Source organism: Planococcus citri, chromosome 2, assembly GCF_950023065.1.
Source record: "Planococcus citri chromosome 2, ihPlaCitr1.1, whole genome shotgun sequence".
Taxonomy (NCBI): domain Eukaryota; kingdom Metazoa; phylum Arthropoda; class Insecta; order Hemiptera; family Pseudococcidae; genus Planococcus; species Planococcus citri.
The window spans coordinates 2,161,608-2,184,819 of NC_088678.1; the positions used below are offsets into that span (position 1 = coordinate 2,161,608).

The following is a 23,212-nucleotide window of genomic DNA, read 5'->3' on the forward strand; positions in this document are numbered from 1 at the left end:
ACACGTCGCCGCCGCGCCGTCTTCGCGTGACATTCCTGGCAGTTTTTAAGTGGATTTAAAACGATGACATAGCTGTCGTTTTCGCCTTCGTCGTCGTGTTAATCAAAGTAGGTAGATACAGGTATCCGTATGGAATTTTGCATAACTTCAAGTTTCGCGAGAAGACGGATGCGAAACAGGAAAAAGAGGCGGAATTTCGTCGTAGGAAATAGCGTTTTTAGGCGATTTTCTCGCGTAAACTACACGTGGGTGTGCGTGTGTGAAGAAAAAGGGTACCTAATTCCAACGACCAAACGTTATAATCAAAAAAGTTTTGACTACGTGCCGTAGGGAGTATTCTGCCATATATCTCTCCTCTTTCCGATGTGACATTTCGAGAGATGTCAATATAAGTAGCTCGCTTTTCCGCTCTTGTAATTTTGTTAAAGACTGCGTACCTATAGGTAGTATATACTCGTAGCATAAAGGTACCTACAAATACGTAAAGGCACGTGGCCAAAATACCAGCGACTATCTGCAGTTTATTTGGATATTTAAACGTATACTGAAGTTTAGGCACCACTTTTTTTCCACATTTACGAAAAATCTTCCCGGTTTTTATTCTTTTTCTCTCTTTTTTTCCAATAGAATAGACATACACGCGTGTTAAAGGTAAAGGCATCACGTTATAATGCGTATATCGTATCGTATACTTTATAATATAGGTATCCGATCAATTTACGCACAATGTTTGCGTGCGAAGGTGTGGAAAATCGTAAACGGTTCGTTTTAGAGATGAAAATTTACACCTCCTAAACTTTTTTCCGTGTCGCATATGTGCGGAGATTTCATACAGTTGTGTGGTTTTTGTTGAGAGATTATGAGAGGAAGGTTGAGAGGGAGGCATGCATTGAAATCAAAGGACTTGAACCTCAAAGAGTATTCCCAGATAAAATACGAGTAGGTGAAATACCCCTGTTTTCGGATTTTTTAAATTTTGATGAAACATTGTTGGATACCTACAGTTCAACGGAAATATTTTTTGAACATTTTCGAAGAATTTTGAGTCAGAAATTGGGTCGAATTTTGTAGATTTGTCATGCATACCTACCAAAATGGTTGAAATTTTTTGAGAATTTCATATATTTTGACAAAAGTGTTTTTTTGAACATTCTTGAAGAATGTTGAGTCCACGATTAGATCATAATTTTCAAGATTTTCGAAAAGAAAAATGTTCAAAACATTTTTAAAGGACTTTTGAAGTCAAAATGGGCCAAAAAATGTTGACGACGGTCTTTGATTTTCCGCTGAAATTAGCCAATTTGTCGCATGGCACTTCTTCAAAAATTCCAAAAATAAATAGTGATTCAATTTTGAATTAAAAATTCTTATAATGTGCTAAAAAGATGTTTTAAAGTTCATTTTCAAATTTTTGGAAAATTTTAAAATTACAAAAACGCTGCTTCAAATTTGAATAATTTCTAATATTTTTGGGTCATTCTTGGAGACTTCAGTGATTTATCTATCTTCTCCATGAAATTTATTGAGCAACCCTCTCGATCGTTTCACATGGTTACCACAGAATTCCGCAGTGTCAGTTCAAAAGTGAATTTTTGAAATCCGCTGGTGCCAATTCTTTAGTCATTATTGCCAATTTCAAAAAAAAAAAAAAAAAATCGAGAAAATATCCAAAACCTGATCGAATTTAGGTTTTTTAAAATTTGCAATAATGGTCGAAAAATTAGGAACTAGACCATTTTTTCTCAAAACAAGTTGAGTAGAGGCTTTTGAGCGAAAAAATACGATTTCTCTGAAAATGCTTCTTGTTTGAGGATCACACTCCTCTCCAGGAGCAGGGATCACATAAAGTGTCCACCAAATCTTGATCTGAAACCACAAAACGCAACAATTCAGCTTCCTCGATTGATTCTTTGATTTCTGGTAAATGGACCATTTTTAGCAATTAATGCTTTTTTGAAAAAAAAGTGTACTTATTCAGTGAAAATGATGAAAATTAGTCCTAAAACTATTATAAACTCCATCAAACTCAAAATTTCCTTATTAAATTGCACCCCCCCCCCGCCCGTCGATCCTCCGAGGAAACTTTTTTATTAAAGCGGGAGTCCTAAGAAGCATTTCTAGCCCTTGTACTAAAAAAAAAAAGTGGCCCTACTTACAAAATGGCGGCCTTTTTGATTGACAGGTTAGCCGAAATCGCAGATTTTGCGTTCCAACATAGGACTTGCACAAAATTTTTCAAACTGTACAAAGGTAGATCGAAAGAACAAGCAAAAATTTATTACCTGTAAAAATTTCAAGTGCTAAAGTGCGTTTTTCGATTTTTGGCGAATTTTTGAAAATCAAATTTAGGACAAAAATGAAGGAAAAAATCAAAATTTTACCAAATTGACCAAAAAAGCTGAAATTTGGGATACACCCTATTTTTGACATGCCAAATCGATTGGAAACTGTTTCAAACTGTTTTGAGCAGTTCTGGAGCCTCCAGCAGATTTTTGAAACTCGAAATTCCCACAAAATTTCATCAAATGGAGTTGGATAGCCGAAATTTACTCTGCAAACTAATTTCAATACGCTACGAAGTCAACTGCAGGGGAATTTCAAGTCGTTTTGGAGCATCCAGCGATTTTTTGAAAATTACTGGAGCCTCCAGGAGATTTTTGAAACTTTAAATTTCCTAAAAATTACATCAAACGGAGATGGAAAGTAAAAATTCATTCTGCAAACTAATTTCAATACGCTACGAAGTCGTCTGCTGGTGGATTTCAAGTCGTTTTGGAGCCTCCAGCGACTTTTTGAGAGGTCATGTGGTCTTCTTTGGAAAATCGAAATTTCCAAAAAGTAGCTGGAAGCTTCAAAGTCATTTAAAACCATTTAAAACCACCATGTAGTCGACTTCATATCGTATTGAAATTAGTTTCTGAAGTAAATTTCAGCTTGCCAACTACATTTGGTAAAATGTTGTGGGAATTTCAAGTTTCAAAAATCTCCTGGAGGCTCCAGCAATTTCCAAAAAGTCGCTAGAGGCTCCAAAATGATTTGAACCCACTTGAAGTCGTCTTCAGAGGATGTTAAAATAGGAGTTTTCAGTAAATTTCAGCTTTCCATCGCCATTTGATGAAATTTTTAGGAAATTTAAAGTTTCAAAAATCTCCTGGAGGCTCCAGGAATTATGAAAAAGTCGCCGGAGGCTACAAAACGACTTGAAATTCCCCTGCAGTTGACTTCGTAACGAATTGAAATTAGTTTGCAGAGTAAATTTCGGCTATCCAACTCCATTTGATGAAATTTTGTGGGAATTTCGAGTTTCAAAAATCTGCTGGAGGCTCCAGAACTGCTCAAAACAGTTTGAAACAGTTTCCAATCGATTTGGCATGTCAAAAATAGGGTGTATCCCAAATTTCAGCTTTTTTGGTCAATTTGGTAAAATTTTGATTTTTTCCTTCATTTTTGTCCTAAATTTGATTTTCAAAAATTCGCCAAAAATCGAAAAACGTACTTTAGCACTTGAAATTTTTACAGGTGATAAATTTTTGCTTGTTCTTTCGATCTATCTTGACAATATAGACTAATAAGATCGAGAAAAAAATCTGAAATAGGTACACCACTATTTTTCGATTTTTAGGCAGATTTTTGAAGTGTCAAGGGTCATTCATTTTGGAGCCTCTAGCGGATTTTCGAATTCGCCGAATAGGATCAAAATGGAATTCAGCGCCAAAAATTGATTGAAAAACTTCCATCAAGATTACCTACCTACGTATGCATATGCTTAAAAATGCATCATCTTATTGACTATGCTATACAACGTCTGGTCGATTCGAAGAGAATTTATATTTCTCTACCCACGTTCCATTGAAAAAAGTTATAAACGAAAGATGATTTGAGTGACATTATCATTCTGAACAATGAGAATTGAGCGAGGATGAGCATATGGTACTTATTCGAGGCTAAGTTTCGAGGCTCGAGTTCCCTTATGAAAATATGAATTCTTTTTTCACAAAAAAAAAGACGGAAAAATTGACATTTTTATAAATAAACGCGAGCTGATTCCCTCACACTCTGCTTTTCAGCACATGGTATAACAACAAAAATCTCGTTTACGTGGGTATTTCATCGACTCACCGTACGACACTATAACACGAATATCGAGATTTCGTTGTCCTTTTTATGCACGGCCATAAACGAATAAAAAACCCCTTTTAGTTTTTTTCTTTTTTCTTTTAGCCGCATTTATCCCACGGTCTGATATATGCCATACACTGGCTCGGTCATCCAGTCTGGGGTAATACCGCCAGGGAAATTATTATACACACTTTTTTTCGCAACAAAATACGATACTTTCGGTCAGCTTTAGCGCAACGCTGCTCGTGGATAAGGTCGTCCTCGCGATGCGACAGCGACGAGGCAAAAAATCGTCGTTTGTCGAGAGCAATTTTTTCATTAATTAGACAAATTCGTCGTCGTCGCTTTTTTCTAACAACTTTGAGCTTCGCGTCGGCGTCGCTAAAAGCATGATCGTAAATAAAACGTAATTACGTGCGACAAGGTACGACGAAATTATCGCGTCAAAATGACCCTTTCCGTCTAACACGTCGAGTTATTTTTATACCTTGTCGATTAATCTGCTGAAAAGCTTTGCTCAGTTGTCTCCTGTTGGCTTACCTATATAGAGCAACTATCACCTATAGGCGTATTTTTTTATTTTCTATAGTTTTCACTTTCACAGAACCTAATTTTGGGCCAACCTTCCTGCCTCAATGTGACTCTTAGGGGGGGAGAGGGGTCCAACTACGAATCCAACTACATATTCGTGTTCAGCGGATTCGATTTATATGATTAACGATACCCATGTTGTCAATCTTCTATCGTCCCAAAATTGGAAGAGGGGGTGCTTATGACCTCGAAATTGGGGTTTATTCAAGATGTTGTTTGGTTTTCTATCGTTTTCGGAGGCTTACGCAACGTACAAAATTGCAGAATTATATCACCGGTAGTACCCTTTTTTTGGGTGTAGTTACTGTGATACAAAAAACACATTTTTGATTGTTTTTTCAGTTTTTAAAAATTGGCCCACCTGGAGGAAACAATTTAAAAAGGGTGGGTGGGAGGATTTTTTTAGTTTCAAATTTTTTTTAAGGTACCTACTTGTATAAGTATTTCTTGCGAATTTTGAACGAGCTCATTCACAAAACCTAGAATAATCGAATAAAGTAGCACACAGTACACACCTGTAGTTCAGTCTAGGTATACTTACTATTAGAGCCCCTATATAGCTCCAACATGAATCCAACTTTGGGTGCTAGTTATTAGGAGGATTAACAATCACGGATCAAAAAATATAACTTCAATTAATCCAATATTCTGGGCATTAATTATGTATAACTAGGTACTCGTGAATAACATCTCGTGAACAACGAACCATATCCGGAATAATTCCAAGTAAATTATACTTAAATGAAACGACAAGATCTTAATCGCAATTATTGAAGCCATATAATGGCCAAAAAAAACAGTCTCATTTAAAATTTAGCTAAAAATTGTTCGTATTGCCAATTTAACAACGGAAATGACAATTTAAAACATCGCAATAAATTTAGCAATCTACGAATACGAAAAATTAAGACACAAAGTATTAAATCAAACGGATAGAAAAAATACATCAGCCTGTAGGTAAACAAAAGATCTATTATACTTAGTATAAGAGAGAAAAAACGAACAGAGTGGAAAACAAAAATCTGTTTGAGAACTCGGGTATTAAATGAGCTTTGCATCCTAGATTTTTGGAGCAAATACCAAAGGTTTGATGTTAAGTCGAGAAGGCCTCATTCAGTCTTCTTTTCTCCGAAATGTTAGCTCAAGTTGAACCGCTGCAAAGGTTCATCTCTGGTCAAAATAAAAATGGAAAAGCATCATACAGAACTTTTTTTGTCACACTATAGCCATATGCATCAGTTTTGAGAATACAGGAGGAGCTTTGTAGAAAAGAGAAATGGGTAAACGAACGAGAGAGGAGAAAATAAAAACGAATAAAAGAAACGTGTAAAATTTGCTTTCGCCGACAAAATGCGTTGATGTTTGTTGAATTTCTGTCTCGATCGAACGAGTGTAACAAACGTGTGATGTTAAATGGAGGAGAATTGTCTGCATATCGAAGAGATGTTCCAGTTGGATACCAAATGGTAAGACGGCAGAAAGAGAGAAATCCCATTCGAACTCTAAATTGGTTATTTTTTCTTCCTGGATACGAACAAGCGTTTTTTTTTTTAGCTTTTGAATTATGGGCTATCTTAAAAATCGCTTAAAAAGCTCGCACTTTCTGACATCTGTTCGCGGTCGTCGTCTTTGTGTGAGGTGAGAGATATTTTTAATATGCGGATTTTGGCGCCAGATACGTTCAGTATTTGTGAACGAGTATGGTGGACTTGAGGGAAATGGGGAACGAATGTAAAAAAATACACGTGCTTGGAAAGCTCGTGTTTTCGTGCACTTCCACGCGACCGTTTTAATCCTAGGGTTAGTACAAAGCGAGAAAATATGAGGAATGGTTATACGAGGCTGGCTATAATTCATATCGTATGGTATATAGTATGGGTTACCTACAGTGTGCTGTTCGGAAGCAAACGTTTATTTTGATTCGAATACCTATACGCGAGCTCTATAGAGGTTTTTCTTTTATAAACGCTCGTAACTGTCAGCGAAACAAGACCTCGAGTAATTCATTTTTCCGAGAAGATGGATTCGCGTGCCCCTTCTTCTCGCACAATTTACTCGGTTTTAAATTCATCTCTCGTTTTTTGCAGTAAGTACCGCGTCGAGTCAATATTGAGTCGAACCAGCTGCGAAATTCGCGCTCGAAGACGCTAAGTGGTCAATTGTTAACTTGACAAGTCTACTTGCCACAGTTGAAAGTATCGCTAGGTACCATTTCCACGAAGATCATTAATGATAACGATGACGAGTAAAATGTTGATAATCTAATCTGCACCTTTTGTTCGGGCCTTTGGGCAGATCGAGCCGAGGCTTACCATACCGCAGCGAGTATTTCGAATTTGCTTGCGAGCATAATGAATTATATGCCTCGCTATTTGCCTACCTACAGTTTAACCCATACAGAAATCGTGGTGCTGAAATACCATCGATAAATTAATTCCTAGATGGTAAACCTCGAGAGAATAGGTATTTATTATAGTTTTTATTTTTTACCTCTTCACCTCAGCACCTGAACTACTCCTGTTTCCCACGAAAAGTGAAGCTGATAGGCTAACGAAATGAACGAGCAATGGGGAAAGATGGAGCCCATTCTGCTGTATTAGGTGATTAATCGCTCTTTCGACGACGACCGGATTACACCTTACCTAGGGAATTCCAAAGAAGCTTATTCCGGCCATATTCTTGTCTAGAGTGTATTTACTTACCTATCTACGCTGAAAAATAATATGTATATTTTGGTCGATGCTCGATGATATAATTGTAGCCATGTTGGAATGATGGTGGAGCGACAGGAGAAAGTAGGGGTGCGGTGAGAATAACTTTTCGTCAGTAAGTACACGACTTCATCTGTCTGCAACCAAGTTTAAACGATTGTGTAGCTCGAAAGCGATGTAGGCACTAGGCAGCTTTTGAGGAATTATTTCCGCAGAACATCCAGTGTACCTATTATTTCGATATCTGACTGAAGGATTGCGAAGGCGGTATAGACTATAGGAGGATAACACTGCACCATCGCATCGCCGAATTTCCTCTTCGCGATTATAGGATTACATATCGAAAGTGGACGTACAATAAGCTCGTCGTAACACCGATAAGCTTATTTTTCACACGAGTTTTCAATTTTCACGGATGCGAGTTGTGTAGTTTGCGTGTTTGTGAGTGGTATTTCGGTTGATGCTCAGTGCCTGGCTAATAAGTTTGATTTTTATCCGTCGATGCGATGCGGAGCGCTAATCGAATTTTATAATTTTTTCAAGTCGGAGGGCCCGCAAAATGATCACCTGCACCCCCTGCCGATTCTCCGGGGCAACTTTTTCCTTGAAGGAGGAGTCCTAACGAACATTTCTAGCCCTTGTCCTCAAAAAAAAAAAAATTGCCCCACTTACAAAATGGCGGTCATTTTGATTGACAGGTCTGCCGAAAACTTGCACGAAATTTTTTAAACCGTACAAACGTAGATCGAAAATTCAGGCAAAAATTCATCACCTGTCAAAATTTTAAGTGCTAATGTGCCTTTTTCGAATTTTGATGAGTTTTTGAAAATCGAATTTAGATCAAAAATGAGGGGAAATATCAAAATTTTATCAAATTAACCAAAAGAAAGCTGAAATTTGGGATATACCCTATTTTTGACCTGCCAAATCGACTGGGAACTGTTTCAAGCCGTTTTGAGCAGTTCTGGAGCCTCCAGCAGATTTTTTGAAACTCAAAATTTCCACAAAATTTTTCATCAAACGGAAATGGAAAGCCGAAATTCTTTCTGCAAACTAATTTCAATACGCTACGAAGTCAACTGCAGGTGGATTTCAAATCGTTTTGGAGCCTCCAGCGACTTTTTGAAAATTACTGGAGCCTCCAGTAGATTTTTGAACTTGAAAGTTCTCGAAAATTTCATCGAAAGGAGATGGAAAGCCGAAATTTACTTTGCAGACTACATGATGGTTTCAAATAGTTTTTAAGCATCTAGCTACTTTTACCGACTTTGCCGTGAAACGGAAAGTCAAGGTATTGTATTTGTCATGATGGTTGAGGATTTGGGTGGGGGTGGGTTTTCTTGACGAATTGAAGTGTGCTGATCACGATAAGACATATGGCGCAAAACGAGATAAGTTTATATAGATACATATATATTTATTTATATAAATATTCTAGGGGGTAAACTCGTAACTTTTTTATAGATTAACCAGCAAACTCATAACGTTTTGACAAACTCGTAACCTTTTTAGGACGTGACTTTTCAATGAGGTGCCATATGAATCTACAAGGTGTGGGGAGTCTACTGGCAAAGTTTGAGCAGGGACGTGAGATTGCCGTTTATACACTTTCTCTTTTGACTCAATTTTCAAATGAGTGCATAGCCTAAGTATTATGTACAAGGACATGAGGAAAAGGTGTTTATTGCCAAGAATCATTTTTTACGTTTTTTACGTTCTTTTTGGTGATTTTGGTGGTTGAAGATGTCCTCTTTCACATGGCGTGGTCAAAAATCGTCTAAAATAAATTTTTGACTGCTCAATTTTAATTTAGAGTTGATTATACAGGTCCGAATTTTCGTGTTTTTCAGTCTAAACAGTGATTTTATGGGAAAAATATGCATCCTAGGAAAAAAATGCAATGAAGGAAATTGTAGAGAATAAAATTTTCTTTCTGCTTAGAGCTGGTTATTTTTTTGTGGGATGCTTTGTTGAAAAGCTATTTGCGAAAAACAGAGACGTATGGGACTTTTAAAAAAAAGCTTTTCTGAAAAATTGATGTTTCGGCAATGAGATACCTCTCCACAGGTCACCCAAAAATCAAGTTAACGAATATAACGCGGCCTAACATCGAGTACTATCAGGCCTATGGGGTGACGCGTCGAGCGCATGCACAGCAACGAAGTTATAGGTGGGACGTGAGTTTGTATTTTATACAAAACGTTATGAGTTTACCTGTATGCGGCTATATATATTTATAGGTATATCAATTTATGTATAAATTTGTGCCGGGCTGAACTCAAAAGCTCCGAACTTTAAGTCGAAACTGATGATGGCAAAATATTGCTTTGATACTGAACTAGAGAAATTTTTAATTTGGTCGAAATCGATTCAGCCGTTTACGAGATATGAACGTTTAAGTGTGTTTCAACGTTATGGATAAGCTGAAATTTGTGTAAACCATTATATCTCGAAAACGGCTCACCCCCAACAAACAGATGGGGTGGTTAGGGTGTGTAGGTTGCAGATTGGTGCGCCGGAGGTCGGGTGTTCGAATCCCGCGCGAGTCAAGAGGCAAAAATTTTTTGTTGATTTTTTTGTTAATTTTTTTGCTAATTTTATCCGTCCAAAATTTTTTTGCCATAAAAAATCAAAATGTTTCAAAAATTTTTAGTGTAATTTTTGTTTTAACAAAAAACATTAAGTTTTTGGTAAATAGCCAGTAACTTTTGATAATTTTTTTTTGGCGAATTAATAGTAATTTTTAGTAAATAAAATGATCAGTTATTTTTGGTGATTGGTCGAAAATTTTGGTAAATTGCTTGGGTAATTTTTGTTTTGGTAAATTAATGGCGTAATTTTTGGTAAATTGGTATTCCAATTGGTAAATTTTCGTAAATTGCTGGGGTAATTTTCAGTTTTTCAATAAAGTTGGTTGAAAATGTTGGTAAATTAGTGGGGTAATTTTTGGTAAATTGGTAAATTTTAGTAAATTGCTGTGGTAATTTTTGGTATTGTTAAATTAGTGGGGTAATTTATTTTGTTGAATTGGTGTCAACCTTTGGAAGTTACTCACTGGGCCACTGGGGTAATAAAAAATTGGTAAATTAGTGTGGTAATGTCTGGTAAATTACTGCGGTAAATGTTGGTAAATTGTTGCGGTTATTTTTGGTGAATTGGTAAAAACCTTTGGCAGTAAATTACTGGGGTAATTAAAAAAGTCGGTAAAAAATTGGTAAATTAGTGAGAAAATGTCTGGTAAATTACTGAAGTAAATGTTGGTAAATTGAATAATTGGTAAATTAGTGGGTAATGTCTGGTAAATTACTGAGGTAAATGTTAGTAAATTGCTGGAGTTATTTTTGGTAAATTGGTAAATTGGTAAATTTTAGTAAATTGGTAAATTGGTGAATTTTAGTAAATTGGTAAATTTTGGTGTATCGGTAAATTTTGGTATATTGGTAAATTTTGGCAAATTTTGGAAAATTGGTAAATTGGTGAATTTTAGTAAATTGGTAAATTTTGGTAAATTGGTAAATTTTGGTAAATTGATAAATTTTGGTATATTGGTAAACTTTGGCAAATTTTGGTAAATTGGTAAATTGGTAAATTTTGGTAAATTGGTCAATTTTGAGGTAATGTCTGGTAAATTACTGCGGTAAATGTTATAAATTGCTGGGGTTATTTTTGGTAAATTGGTAAATTTTTGTAGCAAAGTCGGTTAATCTTGCGAACTGCGCAAGATGTTTTTTAAATTTCAATTTTCCAAAAAACGCCATACAACCTTTCAAAAAGTCGCTGGAGGCTCCAAAACGACTTGAAATCCACCAGCATGTCGACTTTGCAGCGTATTGAAATTAGTTTGCAGAATAAATTTCGGCTCTCTATCTCCATTTGATGAATTTAGGGAGATTTCAAGTTTCAAAATTCTACTGGAGGCTCCAGTAATTTTCAAAAAGTCACTAGTTGCTCCATAACGATTTGAAATCCACCTACAGTTGACTTCGTAGCGTACTGATATTAGTTTGCAGATTAAAGTTCCTCTTCGTAACTCCATTTCATAATGATGTTGTTGGAATTTCCAGTTTCAAAAATCTGGTATAGACTCCAGTAATTTTCAAAAAGTCGCTGGAGGCTCCGAAATGACTTAAACCCACCTGAAGTCGTCTTCAGAGGGTGTCAAACTTGGAGTGCGGAGTAAATCTCGACTTTCCATCTCTGTTTTATGACATTTTGGAGAAGTTTAAAGTTTCAAAAATCTACTGGAGGCTCCAAAACGGCTTGAAATCCACCTGCAGTTGACTTTGTAGCGTATTTAAATTAGTTTGTAGAATGAATTTCGGCTCTCCATCCCCATTTGATGAAATTTAGCGAGATTTTAAGTTTCAAAATTCTACTGAAGGCTCCAGTAATTTCCAAAAAGTCACTGGTGGCTCCATAACGACTTGAAATTCACCTGTAGTTGACTTCGTAGCGTATTGAAATTAGTTTGCAGATTAAATTTCGTCTTCCCAACTCCATTTCACGAGATGTTGTGGGAATTTCAAGTTTCAAAAATCTGGTGGAGACCCCAGTAATTTTCAAAAAGTCGCTGGAGGCTCCGAAATGACTTAAACCCACCTGAAGTCGTCTTCAGAGGGTGTCAAACTTGGAGTGCGGAATAAATTTTGGCGTTCCATCTCTGTTTTATGAAATTTTGGAGAAGTTTCAAGTTTCAAAAATCTACTGGAGGCTCCAAAATGACTTGAAATCCACCAGCAGTTGACTTTGTAGCGTATTGAAATCAGTTTGCAGATTAAATTTCGTCTTCCCAACTGAATTTTCAGAAGATGTTGTGGGAATTTCAAGTTTCAAAAATCTGGTGGAGACTCCAGTAACTTTCAAAAGTCGCTGGAGGCTCCGAAATGAATTAAACCTACCTGAAGTCGTCTTCAGAGGGTGTCGAACTTGGAGTGCGGAATAAATTTCGACTTTCTATCTCTGTTTTATGAAATTTTGGAAAAGTTTCAAGTTTCAAAAATCTACTGGAGGCTCCAAAACGACTTGAAATCCACCTGCAGTTGACTTCGTAGCGTATTGAAATTAGTTTGCAGAATGAGTTTCGGCTCGCCATCTCCATTTGATGAATTTAGGGAGATTTCAAGTTTCAAAATTCTACTGGAGTCTCCAGTAATTTTCAAAAAGTCACTGGTGGCTCCATAACGACTTGAAATCCATCTGCAGTTGACTTCGTAGCGTAATGAAATTAGTTTGCAGAAAGAATTTCGGCTTTCCATTTCCGTTTGATGAAATTTTACTGTGGAAATTTCGAGTTTCAAAAATCTGCTGGAGGCTCCAGAACTGCTCAAAACGGGTTGAAACAGTTCCCAATCGATTTGGCATGTTGCAAATAGAGTATATCCCAAATTGCAGTTTTCTTGGTCAATTTGGTAAAATTTTGATTTTTTCCCTCATTTCTGGGCTAAATTTGATTTTCAAAAATTCACCAAAAATCGAAAAAGGCACTTTAGCACTTGAAATTTTGACGGGTGATGAATTTTTGCCTGACTTTTCGATCTACGTTTGTACGGTTTAAAAAGTTTCGTGCGATGAGTCCTATTTTGGAACGCAAAATCTGCGATTTCGGCTGACCTGTCAATCAAAATGACCGCAATTTTGTAAGTAGGGTCACTATTTTTTTTTAGGACAAGGGCAAGAAATGTTCCTCAGGACTCCTCCTTTAAAAAAAGAAATTGCCCTGGAGGATCGGCATGGGGTGCAGGTGATCTTCATGCCCCCCCCCCCGACTATAATGAAAGATTCTTATCAATCACTTGTTGCAGTAACACAACGTGACAGGTAGAATTTTGTTGAGTGTTCTTCGTTTGTTGAATGGACCAAGGAAAATTATGAAAGGCAAAGGTATAGTTTACCCCAGTGGCATTGATCTGCGGTGGACTTGGCCTGTGTATAGATGTAGTAAAACAACAACAATAAACAGTAAAAAAAAAGTATAGCGCTCGGTTTCGACTTTGGGGCGATATTTATTATACGTTTCCGTTTTCGCGTCTGACGCATAAATTCATAAGTTGAGTTGCAAAGTAGGTAAGTAGAGGAATTTTCAAAAGACATGGCGAGCTCAGCGAACGAACGAGGAGTTGGAAAATAAACGGGTATTATTATACGTGACCTTGTTTATTTTACGAGTTTCAATTTTTTTTGCAGGTTTTACTGGGTGCCTCGCTTAGTTTCCCTGGGTAATTTTTCCACGTCCAATTGGATTTCGGTGTAGGTTTTTTATCGGTAATTTTCGTTATTTCCACTTTCGTTTACTTTTGCGAAATTGTAGTCGCGTTTTCATTTAAAAGATATATTTGACGGCGCCCGCAGTTTTTTCGCTTTCTTTTTGGCTGCCTCGCCACCGCCACTCTGGTGGGTCGTCGACGTGTAAATACGGTTAATTCGCCGCAACGATGACATCTACAATAGACGTATGTCGGTGTCCCTGAAGAAAAAATGTTTTCTTAGTCGGGTAATTGATTTGTTTACGGAGGGATGTCTTGTTTTTGCGAAAAATGTGTCATTTTTTGACGCGTAATTCGGCACGAATTTTTGAATAATCAGGTTTTTTTTATAACGTCGTCTTCGTCATCGTCAACAACGAGACGAAAATGTCCGTGTTAGTTTGAATCGACGATCAACCAATGAGACAGTTATGAAACAAAATCTCGTTATTATTGTTGACATTTTGGTGTGTTCCATTTCATGACGAGAGGAAGATAAGTAGGGACTGCAATAATACGTTGGTACATTAATCGAGTGTCACCCTCCTTCGTGACATATATATCTGCAAGGCAGAAACTATAAGGAGACGTCGTTTCTTTTCAAAATGTTTTATTTATAGGTACGAATTTTCTCACAACTCCATCTTAAGTATGGTTGTGAAAATTGACGAAATTTTGAACAACGAAGGAATCCCAAGATGCAGAAAAATTTTTGAACCGGACCTAGCTTCCATGACTGCCTAGCCAAAATTTCAGGTGGAGGTGCTGAAGTGCACTTTTCGATTTCATTTGCTGGATTTTTGAAAATCAAATTTATTAGTACTAAAAATGTGAAAAAAATCATTAATACTACATACCAAATTGACCCAGAAAGCTGAACAAGGGAACAATCACACGAATCGGTCGATCGATCTGAAACGGTTACGAGCCGTTTTGATCTCCTAATTTCAACATGATGAATCGGTTGGAGGTGACTTAGAACCATTCTGAAGCCTTCAGCCATATTTTAAAAAATTAAGATTTTAAAAAAAAATGCCATACAAATTTTTCTGCTTCTTGAAAACCTTATCTTTAAACAGCGACTGAGTCAGAAGAGTTGTGAACGGTGGGGTGTCTCACCTCCTCCTCCCCACTGTTAGAAAAATTTGGGCAAAAAATTGGAATTTTTGTGAAAAATCGAGTGAATTAGAAAAAGTAGGGAAATTCTTATTTTTCGTTTTCAAAAAGTGGTACTTACGCCATTTTAGATACCACTACGAAACTTGGCCATATAACAGTGACACAAATATACTCGTATATACTCTTATGTACGCAAAAGAAAAAAACATCGAAAACCAACTGCGAAAATTATTCCCCGAAGCACGACACCTCTCAAAGACTCGTATAGATTCGTTCGTCTTCATCTCGGTTGCCGTCTTCATTGTACGCTGAAAATGTTTCCATTTTCCGCACCAATATCTCTTTTGCAGTCGCAGTAGTCGTGTTATAATAAAAACCAACGTCTTCTTAAAGGATTTGTATACGGCGTAGTACGATATTTTGAATAAGAAATAAGAATTCGCTAAATCTGGTCGGCTGCGTGTCGAATCAATCCCAAACCAAATGACCCCCTTGGAACTCCTTCCTGTATAGAAATCCTTAGACAGCATCATATACGCGAGAATAATATAAAAGAACGCTGAGTAAAAGTTTCCTACCTACCCGTATATCGAGGCCACATTGGCGTTCGTAGTATTTCCAGTTGGTGTATTTTTCGTGTTTAATACTATTTTGAAACTCGATTAAAACCGCGAAATTACCAGCGAAGAAATTCTCGAGTTGCTTTTGTTTTTAAAATTACTACCTAGCTACACTTTGTCTACCTGGCTTGCAGTTTATTTTCTCATTTACATGGCTCTGAGAGAAGACAAGTGAGGAGCAGGAGGGATCTTACAATGCGTATATTCAACTACGTATCAGGCAAGGTACAACAAACTCGCGACGAAAGAAAATACGAGAGTATTTATAAATTAATTTTTGTGCAAATTATTGCGAAGTTTTCATTCAGGAACTTGCGTTCTGTTTCAGTTACCTACTTAGTAGATTTTACTACAAATAATATCAAACAAAAGAACTTTTGAAGATGTCTACATCTGATTTGGACAGAACTCAATTTTTGGGAATATTAAAATTTCATGCTGTGCTACCCAAATTCATTTTTCAAATTTTGACAAATTTTTGAAAATTCAAAATCAACCATTTTTGGTAATTCGAGCGTTTTTTTTTTTTTTTTTTTTTTTTTTTTTAATTGCGTTCTTTAAAAATGACGGAAGTTATTGTCATTAATATATCAGCTCCTTGCTCTGAACCAAATTTCAAAATTTTCGAATTTTTCATTTTTGGGATGGTTTCACATCCAAACTAATATTTTGGGTGAGTTCTGTCAAAATTGGAGAAAGTGTCTCTTTTGATTTTTTCACATGGCTGGCCCAAAGATTTTTCAAAAATTCACCAAAAATTGAAAAATGCATTTTAGCATCTGAAATTCAGCTTGTGGTGAATTTTTGCATACTGTTTCGATTCAGCTTCGCCTGATACAAAAATATTTTGCCATTTGGAATGCCTTCTTTGGAAGCAATAATGTCACTTGACAGGTAAATTATGTCAAAACACTAATTTTAAACTTTTTTATGTTCACAGTGAATCGTTTCAAGCAAACCTCGTATCCAATCTACCAATCCACCCACAACAGAAGCTCAATCATACCAATAACGTTATCCACACAGCAGAGACGCCGCTATCCAACCCAACTGATCCCGAATGAAAACGTAATTGGTGTTAATCTACATGGAAAATTCATGAACTTGACCGAAAATTACCGAAAAAATCATCAAACCAATGTTACCCCTCGCGAACCCTTCCAAAGATCAGATCCATCTCAGATGAACAATTTAGTCCAATCATTAAACAAAGAAACTGTCGCCATATATGTAACTCAGAGTAGTCCCCCATCCATGGGGCAAATGATCACTGATGGTAACACTGCGTATTGGACATCCGATGGAAATATGGAAATATCTAGTTATAACGGATGGCCCGGATACAGCGATGGTGGAGATAATATGCAACGAAATCCTCAGATACCAGCTCCTGAAACGGATAATGGTGGCGATTCTTTTGGAGGATATTATTACACCACGATTCCAGCTCCACCGATGGATGGTAATAATGTACCTTATACGCAGAATTACCCTTCGATTACGGAGAGTCCTAGAGAATACACGTATCCTCCTTATTATCCGCCTTCTGATGTTGGGAGTGGGTTCAACTTGCCTGTATATGGATATCCTGGAAATAACATGGGTAATTATTTTTAATCCTAAATTTGAGTTCAGTCTATTTATTTATTTCCAAGTGGATTTGATTAGATCAGACCAGATCTGCGCATTTCCTGGATCCAAATTAAATTGACCAAATCTGAACTGATTAGAACCTCAACGTTTTGATCGGATCAGGCCCATACAGATCTGGTCATATCCAAATAGGGAACTCTCGATTGCATCTGTTCAAACTCGATTAGACCTGTTTGATTAGACCAGATCAAATCAGAATCAGATATTCCCAGTGGATACCTACATTTTAATTCGACCTAGAATTAGATCTGTTCAGATCTGATCAGATCCCATTTTTTTCTTCTTGGCTTTGCACCATAGAACTCCTGATTAATGAAAACTGTTCACTTTACCAGACTCAACCAGTACAACTGCAATCCCTGGACTTCCCCAATACACCTATCAAACTCCAGTCACCTCCAACTTATACGGATATCAACCATCTATCACTTCCTGGCCATACGGTTGGACACCAACAGTAACAACCACCACATCAATGCCAATGGTCATCGGATGGATGCCAATGACTTCACCAGCACCAGCACCACCAATGGTCAATACACTTCCTCCTTCCAGCACAACACCACCAATGATGGCGATGGTACCAATGATGCCAATGATGCCAACACCTCCTCCTGTCACAGCTGCACCAACACCACCAGCACCCCAGACTCCAGTGCCAATGATACCAATATATGGATATCTACCCTCTGTGCCAGCTTCGGTTCCAACACCTCCTAATCCATATGGTTATCTACCTCCCAAACCTCCGGCTGGAATGTGGCCTTCTCCAACATCTACTCCATTACCATACGGCATCGATTACACGTTCAATCCACCTAATAATCAAAATCCTCCGTATGGCCCAGATATGGATTTCGATCCACATAGTGCAGCTCAATTCGCCAACAGCGAGACTCAGAATGATTTTCCTGGTGATGTTTCTTCGTTGCAAGATATGCCAGATATGCAAGTGCAAGATATGTCAGATTTACAAATGCAAGATATGCAAGATTTGCAAGATCCCAGAGATAATGCTATCTCCAATATCCTGGGACCGGACGCTTACGAGCTCATTTTGACGGCTATTGCGTTTATGGCATTTGGCACTTATTTTATGAACATGATGTTGCAGTTGATGCAGGTGTGTAGCAGTTTAGTTTCCAAGTTTATTGAGATAGATAGATGGGTCATTCCGTGTCAAATCATCAATAAGGGTCATTCCACGTCAATTGGACCAAGAAGTGGTAGGTGGGTCCGGCGATTTTTTTGAAATTTTTCCAGTGGAAAGACCATCCGAAGGGATGACCAATGGTGCAAATCGCAGCCCTCTTGTCCATTTTTAAAGGCAGCTAGGGGATGTCAAAGTTTTCAGTGAACCTAAAATATCATCCATTTCAGCAGTGGATGACTCGATAACCGCGATACCTACCAAAATTGAACTTTTCCCCGTAATTAGGGGTTTTGAAAAGCCTTTTGGTGATATCATAAAAATCAGTGTTGCCACTTTTTTTCGTACAAAAAATTAGCTCATAAAGTTTCAAAACGTAGTTTTCATATCGTTTCAACTCTCAAAAATTCTGAAAAAAAAATATATTATGGACAACTTTTCATGCTGAACAACATATTAAAAAATTGGGATGGTAACTTGTCGCAAAGTCGATTTTAAAAAATATAAACTTTGCGAAAAAATGCGATTTTTTGATATAATTCATAAAAAAAAGTTTTGATTGTTAAAGTTGACACATTTGACCCCTATTTTTACGTATCTTTTCGAAAAGTTGAAAAACGCCTTTCACTCGATAAAATGAACTCATCACAAAAAAATCAAACTTCGAAAAAATTCAATTTTCAATTCCAAACATCAAAAACAGTTCAAATTTATTCAGTTGTCTTATTTTGACCTCTTTCTGACGAATGTTGATAAAAATCACACTCACAGCAAAAAAAATTAAAATTTGTTTATTTTTTGAATTTTTTCGAATTTTGATTTTTTTTGTGATGAGTTAATTTCAACGATTGAAAGGGTTCTTTTCAACTTTTTCAACAGATACGTAAAAATAGGGGTCAAATGGGTCAACTACTTTACCAATCAAAACTTTGTTTCATGTTTTAAATCAAAAAATCGCATTTTTTCGCAAAATATAAATTTTTTACTTTATGTTGTTCAGCATGAACAGTTGTCCATAATATATTTTTTTCAGAATTTTTGAGAGTCGGAACGATACAAAAACTACGTTTTGAAACTTTTTGAGCTAATTTTTTGTACGAAAGAAAGTGGCAACACTGATTTTTATGATATTACCAAAAGGCTTTTCAAAACCCCTAATTACGGGAAAAAGTTCAATTTTGGTAGGTATCGCGGTTATCGAGTCATCCACTGCTGAAATGGATGATATTTTAGGTTCGCTGAAAACTTTGACACCCCCCTGGCTGCCGTTAAAAATGGGCTAGAGGGCTGCGATTTGCGTCATTGGTCATCCCTTCGGAAGGTCTTTCCAGAGGAAAAATTTCAAAAAAATCGCCGAACCCACCTATCACTTTTTAGTCCAATTAACATGGAATGACCCTCAAGCTTTTTTTCACTTCAAGTTGACGATTTTCTTAATATTCAATTTGAAAATCTGCTGAAGGCTCCAAAACTATTCAAAATCATCTTCAATTGACTCGGGAGGTCGAAAATAGATTATGTACAAACCAAACAGTCTTTTACGTCAATTTAATCGCATTTTAATTTTTTAAAATGAGAAATGAACCAAATTTGAATTTTTAAAAATTCACAAAAAATCGAAAAATAAATTTCAATGCCTAAAATTTTTCTTGGGGTGTATTTTGTAGTCCTCATTCAATTTCTCTTCTTTCAGCTGAAAAACCTTGCGAGTGCAAAAAGATTTACCCCGAAACGGTCTGACTTGGTTTACCTGTACTGTGATGTTTAACCTATTTCTTCTTGTGAATAATTTTCAGGGTAATTCTCCACCAACAATGATGATCATTGGAAACGGTGGGAACAATGCAGTAGCTCCAGGATCTAACGAGCAATTCAGGAAATTTTCCTACGAAGATGATTCAAGAGTAATCGATGACATATTGTTTGCCATCAACGAGTTCGACAATTGGTTAACCAAAAATTCTGCCAATTCTGAATCAAATTAAAGATTAATTATGTGAGCCAATAAGTTCGAGTTCTTTCGCTGCATTGAACGACGGATTCAGCCGGAAATGAAATAATTACAACCAACGAAGAATCATAATTCTTAACGTTTTAATTACCTATTCATTTTACTTAATTTGCTGGTGATGGGAATTCGATACGCTGAATCCATTGTTCAACCGAAAAAAAAAATTCCTACCTACTATTCGATTTTGATTTTTCAAATCCATGTAACAAACTAAAATGAAATAAAACAAATCGATTAATTTATTTTCACAAAGAGTTGTCATTTAAACTTGACCAAATCTCTGCAAAGATTTTTTAAATAAATTTTTCACCATATCCATTGAGCACAAAATAGACTAGTTCCAAGATTAATACACTTAACAACCTATAAAAATATGAATAGGTAAGCATGTAAAAAAGTTGGCTCGAAAAGGTTACATATATTACAACTTTCAGACAGCTACTCTTCCCACAAATGCGTGCAAATGTGCGTACCTATCTAATAAAAAATTTAAACCTAACGCAACACTTTCGTCGAGTAAAACAATCATTAGAAGGCAAAAAACCCACAGCATAAAAAAATTTCGAGGCAGCGGGTCTACGTTGTTATTCCCATCTAAGTGCGTATTAACCCATTAACAAGGCATTAAGGTCGTACTGCAAATACCTTTTTAGTCATCGGTTTCAAAATATTACCAACGTTTCTGCGTTATAATTTTATATTCGAGAGAAAAGCTGAGCGCACATTGAGAAGAACATCTGTACCAGTGATAAAATGATATACCATTTATAGCGAAACCTAACCCAGAGCTCGGTTCGTTTTACCAGCCATACGAGTACTCCTACAACTACGAGTATATGCTACAACAACGTATATATGTACAAAAGCACACACCACGATCTCCCTTCTACAGCTGAATTTATTCCTATTAAATGTGTTTTATAGTATTTCAGTCGTATAAGTATTACACGGTTTTTTTTTTCGCTTTTGCTCCCAGTCCCGCGAATAACTCGCAGCATGATAACGCGTAAAGATATAGGTACCGAGTACATATATACGATTGTATAAGTCATATTCGCGTAATACTCTCGCATTAGTTTTATCTCGCGTAATATAAGCTTCCCTTCCTCTATTCGATGGTTACATATTACATGTATTCTTTTGAGAATACTATTATTCCTTTCGTTTTTTTTCCTCTCAAATTTTATACATGGAAGAATACGCACTCGTAAACTTATAAAAGAAGCGTGACATCGAGTTCATTTCAAATTAATGTTGGAAGAATGCAAAGATCGCAAAAGAAATAAAAAATAGGCCATATCTCGAGAATACATATTTACGATACGAACACCGGAACACGCATTTCGATATTGTCAAATTTTAGCCGAATAAAAATATTTTGAGACTAAAACACTTGGTACAAAATTCATGAAGTTTGAATATCAGACTCCATGAGGAAGATACTTGTAGATTAAAACACTCAAAAAAAAACATTTCTCAAAATTCTGCTCAAAAGATCACATTTCTTTGGTGATTTATCATTATCAAGTATTTAGAAGTTTTTAATCGAGTAATTTGATAATGTCATTTCAACAAGTTTTAAATTTTTTTGTAATTTTTGTTCACTTTCGACGAAATTAAATGTATTATTTCTAATTCTCAAGAATCCAATGAGACCCCCTCATCCATGTCCAAAGAATCCGAAATTTCAGCTACTCAAATTCAGTCTGCATTCTCAGCAAATTTATAATGATATCCAGAACAGTCCAAGAATTGATAGTCCGGCATATGACAACAGGAGTAATTGCACCCCCCCCCCCGCCGATCCTCCAGGACAACTTTTTTCTTAAAGGGAACATCCTAAGGAACATTTTAAAGCAAACTTGCCCAAAAAGAAGTTGGCCTTACTTACAAAATGGCGGCCATTTTGATTGACAGTTCAGCCGAAATCGCAGATTTGGCGTTTCAACATAGGACTTGCACGAAATTTTTCAAACTTTACAAAGATACATCGAAAGATCATGCAAAAATTTATCACCTGTCAAAATTTCAAGTGCTGAAATGCGTTTTTCGATTTTTGGTGAATTTTTGAAAATCGAATTAAGGCCCAAAATGAGGGAAAATCAAAATTTTACCAAATTGACCAAGAACGCTGAAATTTGGAATATACCCTATTTTCGACATGCCAAATCGATTTAAAAAAGTTTCAACCCGTTTTGAACTGTTCTGGAGCCTCCAGCAGATTTTTGAAACTCGAGATTCCCACAAAACTCCATCAAATTGGAGTTGTAAAGCTGAAATTTATAAAATTAATTTAAATTCGCCACGAAGTACTGCAGATGAATTTCACGTCGTTTTGGAGCCTCCAGCGACTTTTTGAAAATTCCTGAAGCCTCCAGCAGATTTTTGAAACTTTGAATTATCACAAAATTTCATCAAAATGGAGATGGAAAGCTGAAATTTACTCTAGACTCCAATTTTAACACCCTCTGAAGACGACTTCAGGTGGGTTCAAGTCATTTTAGAGCCGCCAGCGACTTTTTTGAGAATTACTGGAGCCGCCAGTAGATTTGTGACACTTGGAATTCCCGCAACATTAATTTATCGAATGGAGTTGGTAAGCAGAAATTTACTCCGCAGACTACATGGTGGTTTCAAATGGTTTTGAAGCTTCCAGCTACTATTAAGAAATTTCAATTTTCCAACAAAACGTCATATACAACCTTTCAAAAAGTCGCTGGAGGCTCCAAAACGACTTGAAATCCTCCAGCAGTCCACTTCGTAGCGCATAGAAATTAGTTTGAAGAATGAATTTCGACTCTCCACCTTAGTTTGATGAAATTTTTGGGAAATTTCAAGTTTCAAAAATCTACTGGAGGCTCCAGTAATTTTCAAAAACGTCGCTGGAGGCTCTAAAATGACTTGAACTTACCTGTAGTCGTCTTCAGAGGGTGTTAAAATTGTAGTGTAGAGTAAATTTCAGCTTTCCATCTTCATTTTATAAAATTTTGTGAAAA

At 36.5% G+C, this 23,212-nt stretch overlaps 1 protein-coding gene across 1 annotated transcript in view; it reads left to right on the forward strand.

Moving 5' to 3' along the window:
* Window positions 1-20,458, forward strand: part of LOC135833970 (uncharacterized) — a 39,492-nt gene extending 19,034 nt beyond the window's left edge. The window contains exons 4-6 of the mRNA XM_065347803.1: window positions 16,343-17,005; window positions 17,391-18,178; window positions 20,002-20,458. Coding sequence (XP_065203875.1) covers window positions 16,343-17,005; window positions 17,391-18,178; window positions 20,002-20,190 — 1,640 coding nt within the window. The 3' untranslated portion in view covers window positions 20,191-20,458. The remainder of the gene's footprint in view (window positions 1-16,342; window positions 17,006-17,390; window positions 18,179-20,001) is intronic.
* Window positions 20,459-23,212: the final 2,754 nt, after the last annotated feature.